The sequence below is a fragment of the Thamnophis elegans genome, chromosome 1 (assembly GCF_009769535.1).
Source record: "Thamnophis elegans isolate rThaEle1 chromosome 1, rThaEle1.pri, whole genome shotgun sequence".
Lineage (NCBI taxonomy): Eukaryota > Metazoa > Chordata > Lepidosauria > Squamata > Colubridae > Thamnophis > Thamnophis elegans.
Window position 1 is genome coordinate 67,558,808 of NC_045541.1, and position 22,385 is coordinate 67,581,192.

The 22,385-nt window shown below is 36.0% G+C and overlaps 2 protein-coding genes and 1 pseudogene across 2 annotated transcripts; all 3 read right to left on the minus strand.

Annotated features, from left to right (window-relative positions):
* Window positions 1-272: 272 nt before the first annotated feature.
* LOC116502719 (olfactory receptor 1020-like) lies at window positions 273-1,211 on the minus strand. Its single transcript, XM_032208622.1, has one exon. The coding sequence runs from the start codon at window positions 1,209-1,211 to the stop codon at window positions 273-275; it is 939 nt and encodes a 312-aa protein (XP_032064513.1).
* A 664-nt stretch (window positions 1,212-1,875) lies between these two features.
* On the minus strand, window positions 1,876-10,795 carry LOC116504917 (annotated as a pseudogene).
* Window positions 10,796-20,527: 9,732 nt separating this feature from the next.
* LOC116504927 (olfactory receptor 5AS1-like) lies at window positions 20,528-21,467 on the minus strand. The gene is given in 2 exon segments (XM_032212176.1): window positions 20,528-21,208; window positions 21,210-21,467. Coding segments are annotated over 2 exon segments (939 nt in total).
* Window positions 21,468-22,385: the final 918 nt, after the last annotated feature.

Sequence of the window (22,385 nt, forward strand, 5' to 3'; positions counted from 1 at the left end):
GGGGGGGGAGGAGGAGGAGGGGGGTTGGGAGGGAGGGGGGAGGGAGGGGTATACATTAGGCTAGACAAGAATTTGGTGGTAAACTAGAACTATTTTGACACACAAAAAAATTGTACTCCGATGTCTCACTGATTGAGGAATGATGAAATGTTTGTTTTAAAAGAAAATAAAACTTTTGGAAAAAAAAAAAAAAAGAAACTCAGCACAAAAACTTTGGAAGGACGAATAAAACATAATTCTGAAACAATTGTAGATTCCCCAAAGTGTGCAAGTCACTTGGAGGTGATTATTCTCTGAAATGTTTTTTTCATGGCATTCCTAACTTCTCTATTCCTGAAACTATATATGATGGGGTTCAGCATAGGAATGATCACAACATAAAAGACCGACACAATCTTGTCTTGCTCCAAGGAATAGCTGGCGCTAGGGCGCAGGTACATGAAAAGAACAGTCCCATAGAAAGTGCAGACAACAATCAGGTGGGAAGAGCAGGTAGAGAATGCTTTGTAAATACTTTCAAGTGAACGCATTTGGAGGACTGTGACAATGATACAGCAATAGGAGATTACCACTAGGGATGTAGTTGCAATCTCATTAAATCCTACAAAAGCAAAGAGTAGAATCTGAACGAGTTGGATGTCAGAACAATAAAGATGAGTCACAGGAGGTCCATCACAGAAGAAGTGGTTGATGATGTTGGAATGGCAGCAGGTTAATCTTAAACGAAATCCCACTTGTATGGATGCATTAAGAAGTCCAGCTATATAGCAGAACATTACTAATGAAATGCAGACAGTTTTGGACATGACAGTAGTATATTTCAGTGGGTTGCAGATGGCCACATATCGGTCATATGACATCACAGCCACAAGGTAGCATTCAGTAGTTGCAAAACAGCAATAAAAGTATTGCTGTAAGAAACATCCAGTGTATAAGATGACTTTCTTCTGTGCTAGGAAATTCATCAGCATCTTTGGGGTGACAGCAGATGAGTAGCAAAGGTCTAAGAAGGATAAGTTGCTCAGAAGGAAATACATGGGTGTTTGAAGGCGAGAATCATTTTTCACAAGCACAATGATCCCAATATTCCCCACAACAGTGATAACATAAATCAATAAAAATATCACAAAGAGCACATGTTGTAGGGTTACATGATCTGTGAATCCTAGAAGAATAAACTCTTCCACCTCAGTGCAGTTTCCTCCAATCATCTCACTGGTTTAGTTGATTCTTCACTGAAAGGGAAAATCATGTAAAATTGGAGAACTAATTGAAGGGAACTAATTGAGAACTACCGGTAATTGAATTTAAAGTTGAAGGGAACTTTCTCATGCGGGTCAAACATTAGATTTAATTCCAGGAAATCCATGTCAGCTCCAAAAAAAATTTGCATTAAATATATTTCAATTTTCTGTTAAAGGAAATGTACATCAATTAATCTTTTTCTTTAAAGAGCTTGGGAAACTCATATTTGGCCTATTAGTTTTCTCAGTGGAATTCAGTTTTATGAATGTTGTTGAAGAAAATTAGATCACTATATTGTTATTTTTTTAAAAAAAAACATTTTTCTTTTCCCCTTTGAAAATCCTTTTTGATTTTTCTAGGTTGGGAAGGAGAATGATAGAGATCATAGCATTAACAGTAACATAGTCTTGTCTTTTGCGCTTACCCACTTGAAAAACACTACATTGTTGACCAACGTCTTTCTCAATTTCTTTTTCCCATTTTTTTTCCTATTCGACCAGGTTCATCAATTGTGGCTACAAGGAAAGAGTTTAGCATGAGATTTATTGCCAGATTAATCAATTCATAAGAAGCTGAATGGGGAAACAACCCTATAAAAATGATGTTTTAAATCATTTTTGTATATTTTTATCATTTATCAATACTCCATGTTTCTGAAGTTCTGAGAAGAATATGAAAACACAACTATACAGAAGAGAATATGAAAAAAGAACTATCTGTGTACAAAATAGTAGTTAGATAAGCAGATTGGATGAAGATCCTTGACTCTAGTTCTTTTAAGTATACTTAGAAAAAACTCTAAAGAGTGTGAGATACGAGAGTGGGAAAGTGATTGAGGACATGGAAAAGGTTCAAAACCAGTTTTGAATCTGCTACTCCCTGTATGAACCTGACAACCATTTCCATATTTTTCCAATGAAATCCAAGTTCTGCTGCAATGGCTGAGATTAATACTGTAATGGACTTAATGTAGGTGAAGAAACTGCATCTAATACAGATAAGACAGAACTTGTTCCTAGCCAGATGAAAAGGAGTTCAGGAAACAATGATTTTATCTGTGCTAGACAAAGTAGTACGTCTCTTGCAACTTCTCCTTAATTATATGGAAGTCTTGAGTTTGGATGCTCAATTTTTGATGGTTATCAGAAGTTTCTTTGTTTCATTAAGACTAGCATGTCTTTTTCTTGGGCCTGTCAGATTCAATCATAATATACAAATCACACTTACATCTCATTTGTACCATTAGAATATACTGCATGAAAGACTGCTCTTGAAATCTGAAACTTCAGGTTATTCATATTGCAGGTCAAATTACTACTGTATTTTTGACTATAAGATGCACCTACATTTACAGAAGGAAAACAAGAAAAAATACTTTTGGAGGGCTCCACACAGCCCATTTTGGGGCTCCCAAGCCTTCTGCTCTTCACATTTTCACCCTATCCAGTCCCCAGAAGCACTCTGCAGGCCAAAAACACAGAGTATTGCAGAGTGCTTCTGGGGGCTGACATTTGACACGTGGAGACCTTGGGAGCCCAAAAATGCCTGTATTTGGTCTATAAGACACACCTAAATTTTCACCCATTTTTAAGGGGGGAAAGGTTTCTCTTATACTCTGAAAAATACGGTAATTGAAACCAATTATAAGCATATACTCTGTTGTCAAATAATTACTAGTTTGTTTCTGATCTGGCATGATTCAAGATGCTGTTTATGCTCTATATGAGGTGGAAATCAGATTATATATATATATATATATATATATATATATATATATATATATATATATATATATATATATATATATATATATATATATATATTATATGTATGTATGTATGTATGTATGTATATATGTGTATTTATATATATGTGTGTGTGTGTGTTTGTGTATATATATAAGGAGTCGAACTCTGTGGCTTAGTGGTTAACACATCTGCCTAAGATGCAATACAGCACAGGTTCGAATCCCAGTAAGGGTATGGCTAGCTGATGAGAGCTAAATAACTTGAAATAGATCTATGCTAGTCTCCCTTTATTTATTTATCAGCACAAATACACACACACACACACACACACACAAACACACACACACACACACACATACACACACACACACACACACACACACACACATATATATATATATATAGATATAGATATAGATATATAGATATATAGATATATAGATATATAGATATATAGATATATAGATATATAGATATATCTGAGATTGAAGATCTTTAAATGAGTGTGATTTTGATTCTAGTGGTGAGGGTGAGGAGTTCTGAAGAAACATTGTAAAGAAACCTTTTTTGAAATGTAATCACTGGTTCTAGATCAAAAAATATTACCACCACCTTGAAAAATATTTCATCAAATGTATTGAATAAATTTGATTTTACTAACCCTACAGTTCAATAGAGGTTTATCTTTGTTACTATATCTTTCCTTTTGACTCATTGTTGTATTTGTCTAAATATACACTGAGTGCCAAATTGGATTAAGAAATAAATGAGCACTTACCATGGTATCCTAGAAACATTTTGGGAGAAACAAAATGTACTTCTTTGATTCTTTTCAGAATTATCTAAATTGGATTAGAATGAGGACTCCCTTTTGAAGAAGTGGCTCTGTCTACCAGGATGTTAATTAGCTGTTTGTTTTTAAACTACTGGGATTCATATTCCTGATAGGCTGTGATACAAAGTTAATCTTCCTATTACTCTTGCCCTGAAAGAGGAGTAATTCCCCTATCCCAGCACTACACTTACAAGGAGCAATAGCTTTCCTTTAGGGGAAAAATTTCTAAGAAATGTCTGAGGATTTTCTCTTCTCGTACCAGCACCAAAGAGAAACCATTTTTCCACCATCTTTTACAGGCTGGAATTTCTCTCCAATTTTCTAGAATTTTTCAGCATTTTAGGTACTGCAAAAAGTAACCAAGCTGCAGTGATAATACAGTTGCATCTTTATTATTTATTTATTTATTAGACTTATATACCGCTTCATAGGGCTTTCAGCCCTCTCTAAGCGGTTTACAGATTTTTTTTAGCAAATTGAGTCAGCAACTTGCCCCCACAATCTGGGTCCTCATTTCACCCACCTCGGAAGGATGGAAGGCTGAGTCGACCTTGAGCCGGTGAGATTTGAACCGCTGAGCTGCAGATCACAGTCAGCTGAAGTGGCCTGCAGTACTGCACCCTAACCACTGCGCCACCTCGGCTCTATCTTCTGGTACATGTAACATTATTGTTGTTGTTTTGTGATGTTGTTACTATTGTTGTCCATGCAGTTCATAATAAGATAGACCTTAATAAAGAATCTCTGGAAAATATTGGATGAAACAGCCATCTGGATTTGGTACAGAGAATTCCGGAGCAGACTGGAGAATTTCTGAACTACTATTCCTTTAGTTACCATTTAATCTTATGTCATTCAAAAAAGAAAGATGAAAGAATATGATAAACTATGATAAGATGTGTCAAAATTTTATGTATGTATGTATGTATGTATGTATGTATGTATGTATGTATGTATGTATGTATATATGGTGGTCTTGTTGTATTTTCCCATGTAAGATTGAGATTGTCTTGGCAACGTTTCGGCGAGGTCTCACTCACCATCTTCATGCTGGGTTTTGAGCTTAAAGCATGGTCGGAGCTGCTGTCTTTCTATAAATCTTGGTGGGGGTGGGTGGAGTGCTGGCTTTGTTTCAGTAAGTAGAATGATTGGTTGTGTGGTTGGTAGTTTCAAAAACTAACGCCTTAGATAAATCTGAACACAAACCCAAACTCTGGCTTAGATATTTTGATGACACTTTCATGATTTGGCCACACGGGAAAGAAAAACTGGACAACTTCCTCACACATCTCAACAGTCTACATCCCAAAATACAATTCACTATGGAAATAGAAGCAAACAACCAACTTCCCAAGCAAACAACCAACTTCCCTTTCTGGACGTCCTAATCTACAAAAAACCCAATGGCTCCCTAGGATACCCCATCTACCGGAAAAAAAACACACACCAACCGCTACTTAAAGGCACAATCCCATCACCGCCCTGCACAGATCAATTCTGTAGCCAAGACTCTCATCTCCAGAACCAAACGCCTAGCCGACAAAGACCACCAGAAAACTGAATTACATACTCTCACAAACATATTAATCTCCAATGGATTCCAAAGAAAAACAATTACCAACCTAATCCAAAGGGAGACTCTCCAAAGAAACCGAGACACAGAACAGGACAATGGCATTACCCTCCTCCCTTACATCAAAGGCACCACAGATAAAATCAGCAAAATTCTCCACAAACACAATATCAAGACAGCCTTCAACACTGACCAAAAAATAGCCAACATCTTAAGAAACCCCTAAGACAAAATCCAGCTAGAAAACCAAGGACAAATGAACAGGAGAATAAATGCATGCATCGCAGAACACAAGAACGCAGTAAGAAAAACAAAGAAAAATCTTCCTCCCTTTTCCAGCACCTTAAAGCTACAGGACATAAAATTAATTTTGAAGGAACCAGGTTAATCTCCAAAACTGAACACTTCAACAAGAAAATAATTATGGAAGCTATCGAAATAGCGAAACAACCCCACAACATGAATAAACGTGATGATACCTCCCACCTACCAGACATCTGGAAACCAGCCCTAGTCAACAAACAAGCCCCACCCACCACCCAAGCCATTACAACATGAAACAACAACGGACACACATCCAGCACCAATCAACACCAATCTACCAATCATGACACAACCATACAACCAATCATTCCACTTACTGAAACAAAGCCAGCACTCCACACACACACACACCAAGTTTTATAGAAAAACGGAAGCTCCGACCATGCTTTAAGCCCAAAACCTATCACCCTGGCTCAGCTGATAAGGAGTCGAACTCTGTGGCTTAGTGGTTAACACATCTGCCTAAGATGCAATACAGCACAGGTTCGAATCCCACTAAGAGTATGGCTAGCTGATGAGAGCTAAATAGCTTGAAATAATCTATACTAGTCTCCCTTTATTTATCAGCACAAATACAACACACACACACACATATATGTTTGTGTGTGTATGTGTATGTGTATGTATATATGTGTATGTATGTGTATGTATGTGTATGTATATGTATGTATATATACACATATATACACATATATACACATATATACACACACATATAGCAATAGCAATAGCAGTAGACTTATATACCGCTTCATAGGCCTTTCAGGCCTCTCTAAGCGGTTTACAGAGAGTCAGCATATTGCCCCCAACAATCTGGGTCCTCATTTTACCCACCTCGGAAGGATGGAAGGCTGAGTCAACCCTGAGCCGGTGAGATTTGAACCGCTGAACTGCTGATCTAGCAGTAGCCTGCAGTGCTGCATTTAACCACTGCGCCACCTTGGCTACACACATATATACATATATATATATATACACACACACACATACATACATATACATACATGTGTGTGTATGTATGCGTGTATATATATATATGTATATGTATATGTATATGTATATGTATATGTATATGTATATGTATATGTATATGTATATGTATATGTATATGTATGTATATATATGTATTTAGTGTCACAACCCCTGGTATGCCCAAATATGGGAGGAAGCCTACTGCTTCCTTTCTATGTCTATCGGCTCGTCACAAGAGAACATCCAGACAGAAACCCAATATTTTTACTGTTGCCTTTATTACATTTATGTTGTATTTGTGCTGATAAATAAATAAAGGGAGACTAGTATAGATCTATTTCAAGCTATTTAGCCCTCATCAGCTAGCCATACCCTTACTGGGATTCGAACCTGGGCTGTATTACATATTAGGCAGATGTGTTAACCACTAAGCCACAGACTCTCCTCCTTTATCAGCTAAGCCAGGGAAATACGTATGCATTGTGTGTATTGGGCAAACCAGGGGTTGTTACCTGATCAAAATCCAGGCACTTGGCAACAAGCTTGTATTTATGACAGTTGCAGCATTCCAGGGTAATATGATTTCCATCTGTGACCTTCTCAGCTGTCTTCTGACAAGCAAAGTCAATGGGGGAAGCTGGATTTGCTTAATGAACTCTCTGATTCACTTAAGTAATTTATTTAACAAGTCTAGCAATAAAGGACATAAAATTGGGCATGATTCACTTAACAAATGTCTTGTTTAACAACAGAAATTCTATTCTCAATTGTTGTCATCTGTCGAGGACTACCTGCAGTAGACTTGTTAAATGCCAAAGAAAGACCCTAAGTCCAAGCTGAGATTTCATATTTTTTTTTCAACTAAGATTTCATTTTTTCCCTCTCAGCTTAGGTTTTATTCTTTCAAATATTTATTCATCTATCATTCTTTATACATCTTTGGATTTTGAACTATATCTAGAGGGCAACCTGACTTAAATTTAAGTTCTGCTTCAATACTAGTCACAATAGGGTCCCAAAAGGAGAGGAATTGAAATGTTTTAGATTTTTTTAATTTTTTGGAAACAAAAATCATTCAATGTTTTTGAAATGTTTGAAATGTTTAAATTTTAAATGAACTTCTAAAATGTTTTAAAATTATGGCAATTGCAAGAGGAAAATATAACCTTAAAAACATAATCATGGAAAAAGAGACTGATAGTTTTGTGATTTGCAAAATATGTTCCATGTATATATGCCTGCCCATAGAAGACCCAAAGGGAACATGCACCAAATGTAAACTAAATGAAATACATGAAGAAAAAATAACCATGCAGGTCTATCCACTCTGAGACGCTTTCAGACTCTGTCAACAAGAAGCGCCAACATCTGGTCAAGAGACATCATCAAGTGTACCAATTGCAGAAAAAAGAATAGATTAGACTTGTTTAAGAAAAAAAAGATGTGTAATGGTGATAGTCAATCCCACAAGAATGAATTTATCTAAACGGTACAGTTGTTGCCATCCATATATTGTGTGCTCAGTATTCTGGGTTTTAAGAAAAAATAGAGTAATTTGGTTGCTTTTTTTAGGGCAAAGAGATTTAAATTATGCAATATTATTGCATACCGGATGTGCAAAACTAAACATAACATACTGAAAGATGCCATTAATGTGAGTGTGTGTGTGTATGTATGTGTGTGTGTTTATAGTATTTATATATGTTTATAAATAGTTAAAATGAGGTGGCAAACATATCTAATACTTCTGCCTCCCATTTCCCCCACCAGAACAACTCTCTAAGGTGGGTTGGGCTGAGAGAGGTCGCTCAGCTGGCTTTTATGGCAAAGGGAATCTAGAACTCACAATCTCCTGGTCCCCTGAACCAAAGTGGTTTAAGAACCACATGGTGTCTACGTAATTGAATAATTGTTTCCAACACTTGCTTTCACCCATGCATCAGAATGCTACAGAATCTTTATAATTGGAAATCCTTAGCTGTCTAGAGTGTGCATTAGAATTTAATATTTGTTTCTCTAAATAATTCTCACTAAAATAATTCATGTACATATGTAGGATTCTAGTTTCATTAATACTGGCTGCCAACAAGGAAAAATAGAAAAAATGTGCTCTGTCTTTGGTTCTGTAACTCCCAAACAGGGAAATTGGTGTTTATTCTGCTCAGTGATATGACACATTTATTGCATGAATGAAAGAAATTCAGCAAAAAATCTTTGGAAGATCAAGTAAAAAATAACTCTAAAATGATTGGAAATTATTATTATTTGAAATGTTTTTTTTCATGGCATTTCTAACTTCTCTATTCCTGAAACTATATATCAGGGGTGTCAAACTCAAGGCCCGTAGCCAGGAGACAGCATGTGCAGTGCTTAATCCTGGTCTGTGGTGGAGCCATAGAAATGGTGAAGGACCATTCTGTGGTGCCTCTGCCAGTGAAAATGGAGTTTGAGAGGGCCATATGTGATCCTCCCAAGCCCCACTTTAGGCCTGGAAGCCTCCTGCAGCTTTCTGCCAGCAAAAAACATCTTCACTGGCAGAGAGCTAGCAAAACAAACTGAAAGCAAAGCAAAACAAACAGAGAAATGTTTCCCTTTTTGCATTTGTGCATCCAAAAAGAGACAGGTAAGGAGAAAGGGAAAGAGGAAAGACAAAGAAAAAGAAGGAAAGATGTGAATAGAGCAAGGAAGGAAAAAGAAGGAAAGAGGGGAAGGAAGAAGAAAGGAGAATGACAAATAGTCTGCAAGGCTCCTCTGGAGGACAAGTGTTTGGCGCTCTCCCTTGTCTCGCCTTCCTCCAGACAATGGATCTCCCTAGCCTTGGCTGAGGTATGCCCCTGAAACAAGTGAAATCGAGCTGGCCACCTCCACCCTGGCCATGCCCCCTGGCCCCCCAAGGTCAAACACAACTGTGATGTGGCCCTCAATGAAATTGAGTTTGACATCCCTGCTATATATGATGGGGTTCAGTATAGGAATGATCACAACATAAAAGACCAATATGATCTTGTCTTGCTCCAAAGAATACCTGGAGCTAGGGCACAGTTACATGGGAAGAAGAGTCCCATAGAAAGTGCAGACAACAATCAGATGGGAAGAATAGGTAGAGAATGCTTTGTAAATACTTTCAAGTGAACACATTTGGAGGATTGTGGCAATAGGAGATTACCACTATGGATGTGGTGGATCAATTAGGATTTAATCCTCATAAAATCCTGCAAAGGCAAAGAGCAGAATATGAACAAGTTGGATGTCAATAAAGATGAGTCACAGGAGGTCCATCACAGAAGAAATGGTTGATGATGTTGGAATGACAGCAGGTTAATCTTAAACGAAATCCCACTTGTATGGATGCATTCAGAAGTCCAGCTATATAGCAGAACATCACTAATGAAATGCAGACAGTTTTGGATGATAGTAGTATATTTCAGTGGGTTGCAGATGGCCACATATCGGCCATATGACATCACAGCCACAAGGTAGCATTCAATAGTTGCAAAATAGCAATATAAGTATTGCTGTAAGAAACATCCAGTGTATAAGATGACTTTCTTCTGTGCTAGGAAATTCATCATTTTCTTCTTTTTTCTTCTTTTGTTTTTCCTTTTTTTCCCCCGCCTTGTTTTTTGTTCTTTTTGTCTTCTCTGTGTTTTGATTTTTTCTTTTCCCACTGGTGTGGGCATGTGTTGCTTAAGTAACAAAAATTAAAAAAAAATTAATTAAAAAAAAAAGATTTATAGAACGGAGATTAGAATTATGCATGAAACTGTAACAGTGAAAATGTCTATACGATTAAAAACAAAGCAATATGGATGGAAATAGGATATTTTTATGTTTGCAAATACTGAATAGACCAAATGTAAATAAATGTGATGGTCATAATGTATAACTTTATATCTTAGTATAGATATTGTATAGTATAGATATATCCTTAGTAAGACATTGTCAGGATGGTTACGCTGTACCCAATGTTTTAATTTGTGTTCAATAAAAAACTTTATAAAAAAAAAAGAAACATCCAGTGTATGAGATTACTTTCTTCTGTGCTAGGAAATTCATCAGCGTCTTTGGGGTAACAGCAGATGAGTAGCAAAGGTCAAAGAACAGTAAAGATGAGTCAGAGGAGATCCATCACAGAAGAAATGGTTAATGATGTTGGAATGGCAGCAGGTAAGATTTCCATCATGTAGATAGTATTTAAGTTGGTTAAAATGAAATTAGCATAAAAAGTTTCTTCCTACATTTTCTTAGAAGAGGCACTCGGAGCCCTTGTAGAAAAAAACATGATTCAATAGGTCCATAAAGACATGACAGAGATTTCATCATATAGGGCACCAGAGAATCTAACTGCAGAGTGTAATACATTCAAATGAAAAAAAAATGTGTATAAAGAATAGGCACCTTAATTTAAGGAAAATCATTTTAAAACTAAGAAGGTGAGGTAAACATCTTGTTGAACTTCTCCACAGCATTGAGAGGTTCTATTAAGATCATTCTCAGTGATACCCTGTAGATGTTTTTTTTTAAAATTAATGAACTTTCAGAAACAACAAAGTGTTTCTTTCATAGTAAAATAAAAATACTTTACAGTGATTCAAATAAACTCAATTTATGAAAATGAAAATAAGGGAAAATAAAATCCATATAGTATCAATGTAAGATTAACTCAATCCCTTAACTGATAATTAAACCTAGATCATAAGAACATATTGCCCCATCTTTTCACTTCTAGTACTATATATAAAGGCATTTCAAAACCTGATAGCAAACATATATCTTGAATATATTCTTTAACTTCAGGAAAATAAGATTCTTTCCATCTGTGTAAAATTATTCTCTTTGCTGAACCCAAGATTAGTAAAGCCAAAATTCATCATAAAATGCTAAAACCTATATTTTAGATATAGAATTCAACATCACATTTATGCCTTAAATATACGACTGTGTTAACATAATTTGTAACTTAAAACAAAAAATGAATTATGACTGAATAGAATTAAATCATATGAGTAAAAATGAAACAACCTATCATCACCTCTCAAATTTCTTGTAGTGCCAACAGAAACAAAACAAAATTGGATAATCAAACCTTTTTTTAACATTATTTGGTGGTCCAGTAAACATAAACTAATTGTGATTACCTTCATTTTTAAATTGTAATATTTCTATTTCTGAAAAGTTGGATCCATTGATTTTCTAAAACTGGGAATGCTCAATAATTATTTCAAGATGTCAGAAGCTTTTTCAAAATGTTTGGTATATGGAAGTTCAACCATCGCTAACAAATGCTTCCTAATAACAGATGTTGCAAAAAATGAAGAATCTGTTTTGCTTGTTGTTACTAAAGGAATAACAACAACAACAACAACAACAACAACAACAACAACCCAACTTGGAACAGCTTATATCCTCCAACGTTACCTTAACAGTTACTAGGTCCTTGGTTAGGACTTGAGCTGTTGAGTTACCAACCAGCCTCAAAGGCTGTGAATCTCACCAAAGATTAACAAAATAACAACAACAACAATAATGATAAAACGATATTAGAAAATTGTAAGAACAGAAAAACAAACTTGAATATGGTCTGGATTGATTACAAAAAGGCATTTGACTCACTGCCACATAGTTGGATCATAAAATGCTTAGAAACAACTGGCATTAGCAAAAATATTACATCCTTTACTGAAAAGGCGATGAAACAATGGAGAACTGAGTTGGCAGTAGGGAATGAGATCTACGGAATGGTTAATATCAAGCGAGGAATTTTCCAGAGTGATTCACTTTCACCTCTTCTCTTCATCATCGCAATGATCCCACTATCAGTAATCTTAAAAAAAATGGACTTCCTGGGAGGAGCCTACTGGTGAAGGCAGCAAAAAATCAGCTGCCTCCGAATTCCTGGCTACGTACCTGTTTAGAGGATCTTCCATCTGACGTCTTATCAGGTTTTCTTATCCTTCAGGCAAGAGGGAAAGAAGAAACTGTTTTGCTGGCAAATGCTCTTCGATTTTTGCAGCTTTTGTGCTTGCAAGGAAAGGGGGGCTAGCCCAAGGCAGAACGGCTGTCCGTGCTGGGAACTTCAAACTGCCTTGTGCAGGACAAAGTAGGTCTCTCCCACTCTGCTCTAAGTTTTGTTTGATTTAATCTTATCACGAGCTGAATCCGTTTACTGCGAGGACAATAATTGCTTATCAACATTTTAGCTTCTTCTCTTTTTCTCCTCCGAAAAATTATTTACTCAGAGGCTTTTAAAATGGCGCCGAGCAGGCTGGTTTCTCCGGTAATAACGAACACTTTTTGCTAATTCTCACAAGACTTCAAAAGAATTCAAAACAAAAGAGATAGCTTATCATATGTTTTGGTTTCACAATAGAAGAATTTTACTCCTTCATTAACTTTGCTTATTTGGAAGTTAAATGGTGACGAATCTGTTGAACGGTCTTGTTACAATGTTTACTCACTGAAACTTTTGCCAAGCCTTAAACTTCAAAATAAAAGCCTCTTTACTTAAAGCTGCATATTTAGGCGATAGAGTTTTATTAACTGCAGGCAGACAAATTTTGAAATGGCCTCAAAACCAAATATTAACTTGAAGTCGTCACCCTCCACTTCCAGGGGCACATCCTCAGTGCCTGGCACAAAGCTGCAGCCTCCGCTTCCTACGCCCCCTGCTGGGGATGTGTTAACGAAAGAATTTTTTCTGAGTAATTTAAGCGAGGCTCTTAATGCACAGACAATTAAAATGGAAGATAAATTTAGAGATAATAGAGAGGAGGGAAAAGAGGAAATAAAAGAAATGAAAGAAGAAATTAAAAGTGAAATTAAAAGTGAAATAAAAGGACTTAAACAGGAGTTGTATGAGAAATTTGAGGCTAAGGTTGATAAAATTAGAGATGACATGCTGAGTCTTGTAACTGTATTAACAGAACATATTTCTGGAGTGGAAGATACTCTAGAGGTTCTTAATGATGCCAATGCTAACTTGACATTGAAAACAGAGGTGGTGGAACAAAAAGTGGAAAATGCTGAAAAAGAAATTATTATGATACAGTACCGACAAATGGAGTTCGCATTAAGAGTAAGGGGGCTGCGTGAGGAGAAACAGGAGAACCTGAAACAGATCCTATCGGAAGCTTTTGACCGCCTGATGGGAAGACCAGGGACCAACCAAGGCTGGCAAATTGACAAAGCTTACCGCGTTAACTCCTGGCTGGCAAAGCAGAAGCAGCTTCCTCGAGACATCGTTATATATTTTACTACAAGAGAGTTCAGAAATATGGTACTGCAAGCGTCTTATAACACTAAGCTTCAAATTGGCGGTGAAGACCTGGCTGTTTTGAAAGAGATACCACCTCAAATGTTAAGAGCCAGAAGAGACTACGCTTTTTTGGTCGAAGAACTCAGAAATCGTCAGATACAGTATAGATGGGATGCACCATTCGGCATCATATTTACATTTGATAAGCAAAGGTACCGCCTCAACTCTGTATGGAAAGCCCGAGATTTTTATTATAATATATTGAAGGCCGGACACCCTGCACCATCTGGACCTAGAGAAAGACCACAAGAAGGACAGGATAGACAGCAAACTATACAACCACCATTTGTATGGGATGCAAGCAAAGCGTATATGAGAGGAGTTTTGATGAATATAAATAAAACACATAGAAGTAAGCAAGGGTTAAAACGAACAGAACTGGAAGAGGAAATTAAGAGAAAAGAGCTGGAGTTAACAAGGAAACCAGACGATACAAAGGTTAAGGAAGCTATTAACATATTAAAATCTCAATTCGACATGTTGATCTCTGACCAGGTAGCTACTAATTTATTATATGCAAAACACAATACTTTTTGTAATGCAAACAAACCTGGCAGATGGTTAGCTTATCAGATTAGGAAAAAAAGGAAAACTCGAAATATATCTAAACTGATTTACAGAGGGAAGGAGGTGTTCCAACAGGAAGAGATTCAAAAGGCTTTCTGGGAATTTTTTACAGAACTGTATAAAGGGGATAAAATTAATGGTTTAGACATAGACAAATATTTAGACAAGGAGAAAATACCTTCAGTTAGAGAAGAACACAGGCAAAAATTGAATCAACCAATAACCTCGGGGGAAATCCTGCAGGTAATTAAGCAATTAAAGCCAGGGAAAGCACCAGGTACAGATGGCTTGACAGCGGTTTACTACAAAAACTTACAGTTAGAAATGGTAGAACCTCTTAGAGAATTATTTAATATGATTCAAACGGAAGGTAAAGTCCCTCCATCTTGGAAGACAGCGTTTATATCTTTGATACCCAAAGAAGATCAAGATACTACTCAACCCAAAAATTATAGACCCATTTCATTACTGAATGTAGATTATAAAATTTTTACTAAAATATTAGCAAATAGGTTAATGTTGGTCATTCAACAATTGATACATACGGACCAAACAGGTTTTATACAAGGGAGACAGATGAAAAGTAATGTTAGATTAATTATTAATGCATTAGAATATTTGGGAAAGAACAACCAGATCCCTGCTGCGTTTATATTTTTGGATGCTGAGAAGGCCTTTGATCGAGTTAATTGGCAATTTCTGTTGAAGATACTGCAAAAAATGCAGATAGGAGATAATTTTTTACAGTCAATTAAAGCAATATACCAACAGCAAACAGCACAAATCATAGTCAATGGAAGTCTGACAGACTCTTTTCAAATTGGAAAAGGTACAAGACAGGGCTGTCCTTTGTCCCCATTATTGTTTATTATAACTTTGGAAGTATTGTTGAATAAAATACGGGGCTTGGATGGTTTAAAAGGGATCAAGATTAGGCAGCAAGAATATAGAGTCCGCGCTTTTGCGGATGATTTGGTCATAATATTGGAACAACCGCAGGAATCCAGTATGGTTTTAATGAATATGATTAATCAATATGGTCAAGTGTCGGGCTTTAAAATAAACTTAGGAAAAACGAAAATATTAGCTATAAATATGAATATTAAACAAAAGGAAGAATTAGGAGTGATGCTAGGATGTGAGGTAGTTAAAAAAGTCAAATATCTTGGAGTTAACATTTTAACTTCAAATGGGAAATTATATAAGCATAATTATGAACCACTTTGGTATAGCATACAGACAGAGATGAAAAAATGGGAGAAATTGCACTTATCTTTGCTGGGTAGGATAGCGGCAGTGAAAATGAACATTTTACCAAAATTTTTATTTCTCTTCCAAATGTTACCTATACTTAAAAAAGATGCGAACCTTTTAGAATGGCAGAAGGGTATCAACAAATTTGTGTGGGCAGGAAAGAAGCCGAGGGTAAAGATGAAAATAATGCAAGATGTACGTGAGAGAGGAGGATTGAAACTACCTAATTTAAAACTATATTATGATGCAGTGGCATTATCTGTAATTAGTGATTGGATTCATTTAACTAATGATAGAATATTGAACATTGAGGGACACGATCTGGTATTTGGTTGGCATGCTTACCTGTTATTCAACAAAAAATTGGATAAGACCTTTAAAAGTCATATTTTAAGAAATGCTTTATTGCGGGTCTGGAAGAAATATCAATATAAATTAAATGACAAGATACCCATGTGGGCAATTCCTAGACACGCAATTGAAAATATGAATACAGCACAAAAACAGGACAGAATTACTTACAGACAGCTTCTTACCTCGGAAAGGGGGGTATTACAATTAAAATGTTTAGAGGTATTAAAAGAGGAGAAGGTAGTTCAAACATGGTTCCAGTATGGGCAATTACAGGCTAGGTGGAAAATAGATCAAAAAATTGGTTTTATTCAAGTTGAGGATAATCTGTTTAAACAAATAAGAGATCAAAGCTTAATGCATATAAAGAGGATATATAATGTATTAATACAGATGGATTCGGAAACAGAATTAGTTAAAGATTGTATGATAAAATGGGCTCAAAATATTGAGGAACCAATAATGTTGGATACATGGGAAAGAATCTGGGTAAGAAATGTGAAATTTACACAAGCTCAAAATCTGAGAGAAAATTTTTACAAGATGTTCTATAGATGGCATTTAGATCCTAAAAAGTTGGCTTCTATGTATCCGAATGTACAGCCTAAATGTTGGAGGTGTGGTTCTCTCGATGCTACATATTATCATATATGGTGGACCTGCCAAAAGGTTAAGGCATTTTGGATAAAAATATGGTGGGTCTTGCAAAATGTTTTTAAAAGAAGGATAAAGTTTAGTCCTCAGTTATTTTTACTAGGTATATGTACTGATTTTACAGTGGTAGAGACCAATTTGACTCTGCACCTGATAACTGCAGCAAGACTGTTGGTGGCGCAATATTGGAAGAAGGAAGACTTGCCTACAATCCAAGAATGGACATTGAAAGTAACAAACTTAGCTGAAATGGCTAAAATATCGGCATATCTCAAAGATCATTCAAATGAGAGATATAAACGAGACTGGAAAAAATGGATTGACTATATACAAAATAAATACGGGACTAAGAAATTCCAGTTAGCCTATGCTTAAGATCAGAAATGATTTAAACTGTTAAAAGTCAGTTCAGTAAGAAGAAGCTAAGGTCAATCTAGAATGTCATTAATTTCTTTATTTCTTTTTTCTCAATAGATTTTAGACTGTGTTAGTTAAAAATCCATACCGTGTACGGGTTCTGGGAAGTCGGGGGGGGGAAGGAGGAGGGGGGGGTGGGGGGGTGGAGGGAGGGAGGGATACACACAACAAAAAAAAATTGTACTTCAATGTCTTAATGATTGACAAATGATGACATATTTGTGTTTGTTTTTTTTTTAAAGAAAAATAAAAAAGTTGAGAATAAAAAAAAAAAAAAAATGGTATGAGTAATCTTAAAAAAAATGAAATTAGGCTACCAAACAGCCAAAGAAGCTGAAAAAATTCGCATTTACTATATATGGATGATTTGAAACTCTATGGAAAGTCAGAAATAGAAATCCAATCATTGACAAACACAGTCCGAGTATTCAGCACCGATATTTCAATGCAGTTTGGCATGGAAAAATGGGCCACTGTATCCATAAAAAGAGGCAAAATCACTGCATGTGAGGGAATTGAAATGCCCAATGGCCAACTAATTAAATGCAATGAAAATGAAGCCTACAAATACTTAGGCATTCTGCAGTTGGATAATATCAAGCATGGAGAAGTAAAAACTATTGTCAGGCGAGAGTACACCAACAGAGTTAGGAAAATTTTGAAATCTAAATTGAGTGGTGGAAATACAATCAAGGCCATAAATACCTGGGCAATACCAGTTATAAGATACACAGCTGGTATAGTTAACTGGACACAAGCTGATTTGGACCTTTTGGACCGAAAAACCAGGAAACTAATGACAATGCACTACAGTTTACATCCACGTGGTGATACTGATAGACTATATCTGCCCCGAAAATCAGGTGGCAGAGGATTATTACAAGTGAAGCAAACAGTTGAAGAAGAAAAACATGCACTGGCTGATTATTTAAAAGAAAGTCAAGAACATCTATTAATTGAAGTAAAGAACAAAAAACTACTGAAGGCCCAACAGACGAAACAAGAATACAGAAAAGATGTGATAAAATCAAGACTGGAGAGTTGGCAGAACAAAGCACTGCATGGCCAATTTCTGGAAAAAATAAAAGATAAAGTGGACAGTGAACAAACTTGGTTATGGTTAACAACAGGTACATTAAAGAAAGAAACAGAGTCACTAATCCTGGCTGCGCAAGAACAAGCTATCCGCACAAATGCCATTAAGGCCAAAATCGAAAAATCCTCTGATTATGCCAAATGCAGACTTTGCAAAGAAGCTGATGAAACTGTTGATCACATACTCAGCTGCTGTAAAAAAATCACACAGACTGATTATAAATTGCGGCACAATTCAGTAGCACAAATGATCCATTGGAATTTGTGCAAAAATTATAATATTAAAACAGCAACAAACTGGTGGGAACATCAGCCTGAAAAAGTTATCGAAAATCAGATGGTCAAGATCTTGTGGGATTTTGTCCGTATACAAACGGACAAAATACTGGCGCATAATACACCAGACATCACACTGGTTGAGAAAAACAAGGTTACAATCATAGACATCGCAATACCAGGTGATAGCAGGGTCAATGAGAAGGAATATGAAAAAATCGTGAAATACCAGGACTTAAAAATCTAAATTCAACAATTATGGCACAAACCAGCAGTGGTAATTCCAGTGGTAATCAGCACACTGGGTGCTATTCCAAAAGCACTGGAATTACATTTAAAACAGTTAAAAATTGACAAAATCACCATCAGTCAAATGCAAAAAGCCTCACTGCTTGGGTCTGCATGCATATTACAAAAATACGTTACGACGTCCTAGGCCCCTAGGTGAGGCCCGACTTGTAATCAATGCCAAATCCGGTGAAACAACTGGCTGCTGTGATACAATTCTGTTTTTGCGATAATAATAATCCACAAAATATTAAAATCAAAGCTGAATGTTGGAAACATAATTAAAGCCATTAATACATGGGCAGTTCCAGTGATATGCTACTCAGCTGGAATCATCAACTGGACTCTGGCTGAACTGGAAAACCTGGGCTGGAAAACACACAAACTTTTGAATAATGTACCACACTTTACATCCACGAAGTGACATCGACAGGTTGTACCTGCCAAGAAAAATAGGGGGCAGGGGGCTATTGCAAATCCATCAAACTGTAGAAGAAAGTACAGAAAAATTGTACTAATTGAAAAAAGGCTGTGAAAATGGAGAACAGCATAAAAACAACAGAAACAAAGGTAGAATATAAGGAGAAACTGCTGGATGACACATTAAATAGATGGAAAACCAAAGCTTTGCATGGACAGCACTTGAAAAACATTGAATGAAAATATGATGACAACTTGATATGGACATAGCTTAAGATGGGATCTATCAAGAAAGAAATGGAAGGCTTAATACTGGCTGCTCAAGAACAAGCACTACAAACTAATGCCATGAAAACGAAGATACAAAAATCCACTGACAACCCAAACTGCCGACTTTGCAATAAAGTCGAAACTGTTTCACATTTAATATGTGAATGCAGCAAAATTGCACAAACTGATTGCACAGCTAGACATGACCAAGTTGTTAAATTAATCCACTGGTCATTATGTAAAAAATGTGATTTACCTGTATCCAGAAAGTCATGGGAACATAAAGTAGAAAAGGTTATGGAAAATGAGAAGGTGAAGATCTTGTGGGACTTTCGAATACAGACGGATCATCATTTGGAGCACAACATGCCAGATATCGTGGTTGTAGAGGGCCAAAGTGTACAGTTTATTGATATCGCTGTTCATGGAGATGCCAGAGTCGAAGAAAAAGAACTAGAAAAAATAATGAAATATCGTGACCTGACCCATCAAAACTACACGGCTATGCATGAAGCATGTAACAGTGATACCCATTGTCATCGGGGCACTTGGCACCATATCCAAGAATTTTACAAGATACATCAAAGAATTGCAGCTTCCTGCAATAACACCAGCAGAACTGCAAAAAACTGTGCTACTCAGAACATCATATATTTCAAGAAGATACTTGGTTGATACCTAGGACACTGGCAGCAAACAGTATCAACCATTAGCACCAGTCACTGGTATTTGTTCAGTTAGCTGAGATTCATGTTAAAGTATATATAATAATAATATACTTTCAAAAGGACAATCTATTTGACAAACTATTCCTATTTGTGTTTAAGAAGCAATGTATTTTATTTTGAAAAACAGAAATTTAGCCTGTTAACATGTAAGTATTGTAGTGCCCTGTCTTGTCTGTTTTTTAATATAAACAAAATTCATTTAGAAAAGACCATTCCCTTTAATATTTTCTTCATACAATTTACAACCTCTTTGTTTTTCAAGCTGTATATTATTGGGTTGAGCATAGGGATTATCATTGTATAGAAGACTGACACTACTTTATCTATGTTCATGGAATAACTAGTTGTAGGACGCAAGTACATGAAGAGAAGAGTTCCATAGAAAAGGGTGACAACCATCAAGTGAGATGTGCAAGTAGAGAAAGCCTTGTATTTGCCCTTTACTGAATCCATTCTGAGGATAGTAAAAATGATGCAGCAATAGGATACAAATACCAATGATGTGGTAGTGACTTCATTAAACCCAACAATTGTAAATAGCAAAAGTTCATTGAGTGTAATATCAGAAAAGTAAAGATAACTTAGAGGGGGGCCATCACAGAAGAAATGGTCAATGACATTGGTTTTGCAACATGTTACTCGTAAACTGAATCCTGTCTGGATTGTAGAATTCAGGAATCCAGCCAAATATGAGAAGACAACCAAAAAGATACAGATCCTTCGAGACATGATGTATGTATATATTAACGGGTTACAGATAGCCACATATCGGTCATAAGCCATCACAGCCAAAAGGTAACATTCTGTAGTTGCTAAACCAGCATAAAAGTAAAGTTGCAAGATGCACCCAGTATATGAAATGATTTTTTTGGTGTGATAGAAAGTTTACAAGCATTTTGGGAGTGACAACTGAAGAATAACAGAGGTCTAAGAAAGACAAATTGCTGAGAAAGAAATACATGGGGGTTTGAAGGTGAGAATTGATTTTCACAACCCAAATAATAACAGTATTTCCTACAACAGTGATAATATAGATGAGCAAAAAGATCACAAAGAGAATGTTTTTCAGGACAGGACAATCTGTGAATCCCAAAAGAATGAAGTTTTCCTTCAGAGTACAATTTTCTCCAGCCATCTATTTGATGTGTATTATGAAGTATGGAGTCTATAAAAGAAAAAATGATGTCATGGTATAACTATTCATCTGAAGAAATATGCTCTTATGTGTGAGAGGAAAAGAGAGAAAGAGGGACTTGTGTTCATCTGAGAATTCCTTAGAATGTCACTATATGAGATTGGACAAGTGAACCTCTGTGCTAATTTTCCTCATGTGTAAAAGAGGACCCTTATAGTAACTGTGGGACTGTGACATGGAATAATTCTTTAAGTTGGTCTTCTGAAACCTAATGTTTTCTCAATTAGTTTGCTGGTAGCACAAATCATCCTAACCACCATGGCATTTCTCATACTGTCTGCAGATTATGACAATTCTATTTCAATAAATCTGGAATTCATCAAGATGAGAAAGGCTGCTTTCAATATTGCAAGGCATTTTTATGTGGGTAATAAAATTGTGTCCTGTCATGTCTTGGGAATCATTTGCCTCTGATTTTCAACAACAACATTATAGATTGTTCCTTAGTTTTATTAAGGGTTGGGGAGATAGCTTATAAAAATCAGAAACATATTTGGATAGATAAGATGACGCACAATGTTGAAGCACAAACTTCTTTGCACATATTGTCTATATAATCTATTTTTTATAAGAAACCAGCCCAGATTTAGCCTTGTTGACTTTTATCCAGAATTAGCACTATTTATTGTTTATAATGACTGTTCTATTCAGCATCTGATTCAGAGTGGTACACATTTATAACAATTATTATTAAAAGCAATACAATTCAAAACAATAGCATGTAAACATCCAATCTTGTAAATATCCAATCTTTTGCAAATCTTCCAAAAGAAAATAAAAAAGTTATTAGCATGTTTTTATCCAATTGCAATGCTTATAAAGCACTAGTCTATAAGCTTCAGGATTCTAACCACATAG